The following is a 9,120-nucleotide window of genomic DNA, read 5'->3' on the forward strand; positions in this document are numbered from 1 at the left end:
TCTCCTCATATTTATCAAAGCGGACATAAAGCAAGGACTTGGCCTTTTTACAAAACTTGTAAAAGCAAATCCATCTTTCCCGTCCTCCCGGCTGAGGTAAGACTTCCTGGAAATCGCATAGCTGTGTTTTCAGAGAACTTTTGTGATTCCAGAATCAGGTCGGGAGGGCCTCTCTTTGCTAATTAAGCTGACAGAAAACAAATCAGAAGCTGAACTGCCAGCAACAGCGGAAGGACTTCTGCTTTGGAAAGGATCTAAGCTCATGGCACCCTGGTAAAGAAACCCGAGTAACCATGAAAAGAGTCAACCTCACTGGTCACCAGGGGAGCAACAGTGAAGTCCTATATTTTTTTAATTGTCTGCCAAATTAAAACAATTTAAAAAGATGGATGTGAAAAACTGGATACTACACCGCTGGTAGCGGTGCGAATTAGGACAGTCTTTTAGGAAGTCAGTTTGCATGCACAGTCAACCCTCCGTTGCTGTGGGTTCTGAATCTGCGGATTCCACCAACAGTGGATCAAAATTTGGGGAGGAGGGGGTGGGAATGACATTTATACTGAACAAGTACACGTTTTTATCATCATTATTCCTTAAACGATACATTATAACAACCATTTACACAATATTTACATTACATTGGTATTATAAGTAATCTAGAGCTGATTAAAGTGTCCAGGAGGGGCCCCCATGGCGGCACAGCAGGCCGAGTAGCTGCTTGCAATGCCAGCATTCTGTATTGCTGCACTGGTTCAAGTACCAACTACTCCACTGCCCAGCCAGCTCCCTGCTTATGTGCCTGGAAAGGCAGCAGAAGATGGCCCAAGTGCATGAGAGACCAAGATGGAGCTCCTGGCTCCTGGCTCCTGGCTTCAGGCTGGCCCACACCTGCCTGGTGTGGGCATTTGGAAACTGAATCAGTGATGGAAGATCCTCTCTTCCTCTCTCTCTCTCTCTCTCTCTCTCTCTCTGTACATGCATGTGTGTGTGTCCAGGAGGATATGCAAGATTTACAGGCAAACACTATGCTAGCTTATATAAGGGATCTGAGCACCTGAAGATTTTGATATCTAAGTTATCAATTGATATTGATAGATTAATATCTATCGATTGATGTCAATTGATATTGATAGATTGATATCTATCAATCGATATCAATCTATCCATCTCCCATGAATACCAAGGGATAACTCTACAGCTTGCACTCACACACACACACACACAGAGTGAGTGCATCATTTCTAAGGGATACTTGCAGGCTACCACGCAGAGAAAGCTTCCTGGAGGATTCTCACCACACGAACAGTGCTGCTAACCCTTGGGGAAGAGAATGAGACTCAGAAATGTGCACAAGGCACTTTGCTGCATCTGTGACATTTTGCTTTCTGCGTGTGCCCTGTGTACAAAACAAACAAACAAACAAACCCAGGATGCATTTCTCAAAGGGGAGGCCAGGGCTTGGAGTTGAGAGTGTGTAGGCCCGCTGGTCCATCTCACCATTCGTTTAACCAGAGTCATCTCCATCGGATGCAGGAGGTGTCAAAAACCAAGCACAGCAGCTCAGCCCACTCTGCCCCTCTGGCTCACTCCCTCTCTCTTCCATGCAGCCTCTGAGGAAGCCCAGGGCGGCGCTGAGCGCGGAAGACCGACTCACCCGCACCCATCCCAGAGGAGTTCCCGAGGATGGAATCCTTGACTTCAGACTGTGAGATCTTTTCCTCCAAGACTCTCCAGAGGCAGGTCCCTGGCAATCAAGAGCAAAGTCCCAAATGTAGGAAGCGCGAACAGCACACCCGGATCGGCCAAAGCCATCAATTTGTGGGGGAAACAAAAAAAAGAAGCAGACAAAAGCAGAAGACGAGGAGCGTGAAGCCCGTATCATTGAGCAAAGTTTGCTGTGTTCGTTTCTCTTCTCCAGAGACGAGCCTCAGGAAATCTCCCTACTTTGAACAGGTGGTGGGGAGTGGTACCCAGACTCGGGGAGGGTGGGAGCTTTCTAGAAGAGCAGCGGATGCTGGAGTTTACAAGGTCAAGTACAAAGCATGTTTAAAGTTGCCTAATGTCATTGAACCTGTGGCTTTGGTTTCCTTTCCACTTGCCCTGTTGTAGTAACTCCTCCATCATCCTACCTACCCATTGAATGGTCCAAGGCTCACAGGAAGAGGCATCCTGGCATTTTGCCTCCAAGTACCTGCCCCTCCCCCCACCCCAGCCAACCCCTTGCTTGCACTACACTGGGTCAACCTGAGCACAACTGTGCCCTTGTCTCCAACAGCCTCTGAGAATGTACCCGGCCGTCACTTCGAGCCATCACATTCTGTCCCAGCCTGGGGAATAAACTGAACGTGTTTGCAGAACACGCTCTAAGTCTCGGGCAACATCTTGGATTGCTCTCCTGGATGCCACCTGGAAATGCTGCCCCTGTCCGTCTTTTCTGTACAATGCAAACCTGTGGGCCAGAGAGTGCTAGTTGAAGGGCAGCCGTATCCTGCCTGCCAGAAAACACAGGCATTGACCGCAGGACGTGTGCACACGATTGCGTTTAAGGAGCTCAGGGTCAGGAAGATAGGTCATTTCTCCTTTCTCAGTCCTGACCACAGCAAGGAGAAAGTCGAAGACAGAGCAAGCCTCGGGGTCAGCGTCCTGTGTCTACGTAGAATAGAATGATATTGCTTTTACGCTGTTCGTTGTATTTCTTACTTGCCTCTGACAGTATTTCCACAAATGGATTTGACATATCATTTTCATTCAAATACATTTACTTAGAAAAGTAAATGGACTCAAAGAAAAATGCCAATTAAAACAGCAGGTGTTGTGTATAGCAAAGATCACTTCAAGAACTAATGTTAGAAACACAGTGATAATGAACTTTCATAAGCACCAAAAAAAAAAAGGGCAGTTTATTCTAATCGAATTAACCAGAGGCTGAGAGTCAAAACACCTGTGTCAATGACTTTTTTTTGCCACTAACTCGTTAGGCAAGCCGATTTTGAGCAACTTTCTCAACCTCTCTGTGCCTCTGATTTCTTCACGTGGAAATGAGAGCTCAGAACACCTGCTACGTACCTCGAAGTGTTGTTAGAGAAATGCCTTGCTATGATAGAGGCGAATGCCCCGGGGGGAGATTCTAAGTTCTGTACAAATACAAAGCATTGGTATTAGAGTTGTGAATCTCAGGCGCTTGTTAAAACACTAGACCCTTGCAAAAAATAAAAGTTGATGGGCAGCATATTCCACCTGTCATTTCACCTCTGTGTCCATCATAAGCCAGCAATCATCCCAGGATACTGGATCAGGGACATGGATTTTTTTAAGATTGTATTTATTTGAGAGTTTGAGTTACAGACAGAGAGACAGAGAGACAGAGAGAGAGAAAGGTCTTCCATCCGCTGGTTCCCTCCCCAAATGGCCGGAATAGCCAGCACTGAGCCGATCCGAAGCCAGGAGCCAGGAGCCTCCGCTGGGTCTCCCACACAGGTGCAGGGACCCAAGCGCTCAGGCCATCTTCTCCCGCTTTCCCAGGCCATAGCAGAGAGCTGGATCAGAAGAGGAGCAGCCGGGATTGGAACCGGCGCCTGCATAGGTACCAGCGCCGCAGGTGGAGGATTAACCTACTGCGCCACAGTGCCGGCCCAGGGACATGGATTCTTATACTGTACACTGAGATGCTAGTGGCATCCCAGTGAATGGGATCCTGGTATCTGTTTCTGACATTGTTTTCCACTTGTGTGTGTCTGGATCCCTGGTCTTTTACCCGAATCAAATGAAAAGCGTTGCTGGAAGGCGGAATACAGGCAGCTTTAAGTGAGCCTATTTACCCTGGTGAACTGTGTTCTCTCTGCCTTCTGGAGACTTCTATGCCCAAAACACTCTCACCTCTCCAAGCCTGAGTCCGACGGAGAGGCCGACGGTGTGGCTAGAAGGCATCCACCTTGAGGTAATGTATGCCCTAAGAAGTGCTACCTTGGGGCGCTAACAACATCGCTGCCAGAGTCGGCATTGTGGCACGACAGGCGAAGCCTCTACCTGTGACACTGGCACTCTGTTTGGAGCAATGCTTTGAGTCCCAGCTGTTGCACTTTCAATCCAGCTCCCTGATAATGCACCTGGGAAAGCAGCAGAAGGTGGCCCAAGTGCTTGGGCCCCTGCACCCATAGGAGAGACCTGGATGGAGCTCCTGGCTCCTGACTTTGGCCTGGCCTAGCCCCAGCCATTGCAACCATTTGGGGAGTGAACCAGCAGATGGAAAATATTGCTCTTTCTCTCTCTCTCTTTCGTATCTCTCTCTCTCTCTCTCTCTCTCTCTCTCTCTTTATCTCTATCTCTTTCTCTCCCCTTCTCTGTCACTCTGCCTTTCAAATGAATAAAATAAATCTTTTTTAAAATGGGTCCCATTAAAGTCAAAATAAAATAAGAAAAAGTCTGTCACTGCATGAGATTCCCGGGACCCAGGGGACTCTAAGTTTGGTTGGCCTCCAGGACTCTAACCTCAAAGATCAACCAAGTTGGATGGTCGGTCTTACTTTCCCTGCCAAGTTGAGACTGACCTGGCACATCAGCCAGGATACTTATAAGTCAACGACAAAATCCAGCTACAGCAAACAGCAGCGTTTACAACTCACATAACTGAGAATCCCAGGGGTAGCTTCAGGTGGATGAAGCTTGGTGCTCCGCGTTATTGGGGATGCACCCCTTCCCGTTTCTCAGCATCCACTTGCTGAGTTCTTTTGCATCTCATGGTGACAGGTTGACTGACAGCAGCTCCAGGCTTCTTCCTACCAGCCTAGCAATATTGCCGAAATAAATGGTTCTATTCAAAATCAAGCACAAGTGATCTGAAGCAGGAAGCAGCCCTTCGGGATGGATACCGGCCATTAACAAGTAGGTGCACAACATAAATTCATACTGTGCCCAGGGGTGTGTGTCACCTCTTTTGGCCAGGCCTGAAATCAGGATTCAACTGCTGGAACTGAGGGTGAAGTCAGCCCCACCCAACCTTGATGGACGGAGGGTGTGGGAAGGGTGGCTCCCCAAAGGCAAGTCCAAGTGCTTTTACCAGAAGGAGAGACAGACCCTGGGCAGAGCAAAGAACCATTTGGCCACGTTAAGTGCATTGCTTCTTCCCATGCCTTCCACTCCCAGGGCCAAAGCCATCTAATAGCTTTTCAAACAGTTTCCTCCTTGTGTAGTCATTCCCATCCATTTCCTCCTCTGACCAATATCAACAGAGCACCTGTTCGACCCCAGAAACTGAGCTAGGCTTTGGAAACTCCAATATGATTAAGAAAGAGCCCTGGGAAGGTTGCTTATAGCCTAATGGGGGGAACAGGCACATACACGATTAGAAGGACATGTGCGAGTGTCCAGACACAGGCAGAGACAAAATGTGATGCCGTCATTTTGTGTAGACGAAAGGTTCAGGCAGCCAACCTCCCTCTTGTCCCACTGCTCCGGCGTCGCAAAGGCCGATACGACTGTAGCTCTTGCCGCTGCCCTGCCTTTGCCCACAAGTTATGGGCAGAAGCAGATGCAGGCATAAAAAATCGCTGGCCTCAGCTCCTGGATCAGCAAATTATCTTTGGCCTACAGCGGGACAGCTGCGTTCAGCAAAACCGCACCACGCATGTATCCTGATACGTAACCCTAGACCCAAGGTTCTAAATATAAGAGACAGTTTGGGGCCACTGATTTAAAAAAAATAAATAAATAAGGTAGTTTTCACATTCATGGTTTTCCCAGCAAGCCTTTAAAAACTACTTACGGATGTTGAATATTTATGCCTGAATAGTTAGGCCGAGTTCTCTAAAAATAGGTCACTGGACCCAGACACTCTGAATCCTGGTTTGGACCAACACAAAGAAAGGCATAGAGGCCACTCGGGCACCACCCGCCCTTGCTGGAGAAGACCCAGAAAACTTGTCTGCTTATTCATTCGCTCATTGCCATAGAGATTGACTCTCCGGAGGCAGCAGGAAGGCAGAGTTGCCTGTGTACATTGCTTGTATGCAGCATGCGAGTTTGCCACCTGTGTACCTGTTCCAACTCTTGGGTGAGCACCCGATCGAACCTACAATGGTGTCGTCGCCACGCTCACCTCCCTGCCTGTCTCAACGCAGGCTTTGCCATCGCCCACTCACACACAGCGTCACTAAAACCTCATTTCGTTTTCCCAAGCTACCTGCTCCTGGCACTGCCACCAAGTTTTTCGCTCCACAAGGGACACGGAATCCCATCAGTAGGGACCAGTTGTGCTTGAGAAGTACTGTACCAACAGTTGGCCCTTGGTGTCTATGGGGTACAAGAATCCAATCAACTGTGGGCTGAAAACATTCCAGAGTGCATTGAACACGCACAGATTTTTTTTTGCTGTGTCATTACTGCTTATCACCATCGCTTTGTCTTGTTCAACAATACAGTATAACAACTGTTTACACAACATTTACATTACATTAAGTAATATAAGTCTTCTAGAGATACATAAAGCATGTGGAAAGATGTACGTGAGTTATACGCAGATACTACGCCATTTTATGTAAGGTTTGTATTGCATTAGGCTTAAGTCATCTAGACATGATTTAAGGTATGTGTGGGGAGTCTATGCAAATACCACGCTGCAGGGGCCAGTGCTGTGGAGCATCAGGTTAAACCTCCACTGCAGCACCGGCATCCCATAAGGCGCTGGTTCAAGTCCTGGCTGCTCCAGTTCCAATCCAGCTCTCTGCTGTGGCCTGGGGAAGCAGCGGAAGATGGCCCAAGAGCTTGGGCCCCTGCACCCACGTGGGAGACCCAGAAGAAGCTCCTGATTTCAGATCTGCCCATCTCCAGCCATTAAGGCCATTTGGGGAGTGAACCAGCAGATGGGAAATCTCTCTCTCATCTCTCTCTCTCTCTCTCTGCCTTTCAAATAATAAATATATAACTCTTTAAAAAGAACACTATGCTGCTTTATTCAAGGGACTTGAGCATCCTCAGGGGATCCTGGAACCAATTCCTTGTGGGTACTAGGGGACAACTCTATCGGGGACCTTGTGGAAAGCCACATCCTGCTTATGACCAGCATGCAAGTGGACCTACCACAAATCCCACACCCAGGAGGGAACGTAGGTATTTCTTGAGCCATTATCGAAGCTCATCCAAACAATCACAGGAAGCTGATAGGGCTCCCCTCTCTCTATTTCTGATGGGTAGTGTTGCAAATACTACAAACGTCACGACTTAAAAGAACCCCAATCTTACACTTCTGGAGAGCTGAAGTCTGTGCTGGGTCTCCCGGTGCGGAAATCAAGATGGCGGCAGGACCGGACTCCCTCCTGGAGGCTCTCAGGAATCATCACCCACCCACCCCCCGGCTCACAGCCCCGTTCCATCTTCAAAGCCAGCAATGACCGCTGGACTCTTTCTCAGACTGCGTCTCCCTTTGCCTCCCTCTTTCCCATTTAAGAACCTTGGTCATTACATGGCGTCCACTCGAACAATCCAAGACAAATCTCCGTATTTTCAGGTCAGCTGATTAATCACTCAACTCCTTCCACTGCCTCAGGTCCTCCCTGCCAAGTGACCTCACATAGCCCAGGTTCCAGGAATCAAGACTAACCTGTGCATATCCAGTGGAGATATTTAATGGACACACCGGTTATTCTGCCTACCACACCCCATTTTTGCATCCCTACAACACACAACACAGAAGCCAGGGTGATCTGGAAACTGAATTAGAACCACAGCATTTCTCCCCGAAAACCCTACCCCCACACACCCAGCGACCTTCCATGCACCTAAGACCCAGACTTCTCAGCACGCCCCACAAAGCCCTACGTGGTCAGCCCCAGGGCTGCCCCTCGGATCTCAACTCCTACCACTCCCGCATCCCACTAGGCCGCAGCCACACGCTGGCCTTCTAGTTCTCCCAAACATACGCAGATCATTCCTGCCCCAGGGCCAGGGTACGCGCCATCTCCTCTGCCCGCACAGCTCCCTAGGCCTCCCCAGCCCTGGCTTTGCTTCAGACCCCTGATTGCAGCTTCTCAGAGAAGGCTGACCTGACCCCCTCACTGTGGCAACCACCTCCTCCCCAGCCAGCTGCTATCACATCACCCTGTGTTAGTTCCTCCAAGGGACTAACAACTATTTCCATTATTTTCTTGTCTATTTAACCACTTACTTATATATTCTCTTTATTGTTCATCTCCTGTCTCCTCTTGCTAGGGTGCTGGCATCCTGAGGTGCAGATGTTTCCCCATCACCTTGAAGAGGGCACAGCACACAGCAGTCTCTGTACATATTTGCTGAATGACTGAAAACTCCTCCCATGCGTCCCTTCCATAGCTAATGCCCATTCCTTTGCCTCAGCTTGAAGGCCCCCTTTTGGCTCATGCCAAGTCCTTGTTCAGGGACGCCTTCTCTGACATGCAAACCCCTCTGGAACACGAGTCCCCCTTTGGCATGTTCACACAGCCCTGCAGTGTTACTTGGAAGTCTTAGCGTTACCTTACAGTTATGCCTGTGTGGTTTCCAATTCATGTCTGTCTTTCCCAGCACATCGCAAGTCCCTAGGAAGGCAGTGGCCACATTGTCTTATTCACCTCTGTATTCCTGGAGCTTTGGTTGGTCCCTGGTACATGGAAAGTTTTCCATGATTAATGAATATATGGATGGGTGGATGGACGGATGGACGGATGGGTGGATGGGTGGATGGACGGATGGATGGGTGGATGGACGGATGGATGGATGGGTGGATGGGTGGAAGGATGGATGGACCGACAGATGGATGGATGAACGGATGGAAGAATAGATGGACAGACAGATGTACAGATGGATAAGGGTATAGAGGTGGGGATAAATGGAAGGGAGAACTGAGCCAAAGTTTGCTCCATCACCTTGGTTTTTTTCCCCCCTTGCTATTCAATAGATCAAAACTTGAATTTTAAAGTAAAATGAAACAAACCAAAGTATTGACTGAAAATCCTGTCCTAAAACATTCTCACTTAATCCTTTATCACACATCAAGAGGGTTTAGACAAAGGAAGAGAAAAATCCACCTGCAATTTGTTTCAAAAAGAAATGGACTCAAAGGAACCTCGGTGAGCATGGAGAGCCTGTCCCCAAGGCCTCCTTTGAGGCTGG

General features: G+C 48.6%; 1 protein-coding gene across 1 annotated transcript in view; it reads left to right on the forward strand.

Moving 5' to 3' along the window:
- The window catches only part of TMEM233 (transmembrane protein 233), a 42,768-nt gene extending 39,549 nt beyond the window's left edge, over positions 1 to 3,219 (forward strand). The window contains exon 3 of the mRNA XM_062182274.1: positions 1,608 to 3,219. Within this exon, the coding sequence (XP_062038258.1) occupies positions 1,608 to 1,614 (7 nt within the window). The 3' untranslated portion in view covers positions 1,615 to 3,219. The remainder of the gene's footprint in view (positions 1 to 1,607) is intronic.
- Positions 3,220 to 9,120: the final 5,901 nt, after the last annotated feature.

The sequence above is a fragment of the Lepus europaeus genome, chromosome 23 (assembly GCF_033115175.1).
Source record: "Lepus europaeus isolate LE1 chromosome 23, mLepTim1.pri, whole genome shotgun sequence".
NCBI classification, from domain to species: Eukaryota; Metazoa; Chordata; class Mammalia; order Lagomorpha; family Leporidae; genus Lepus; species Lepus europaeus.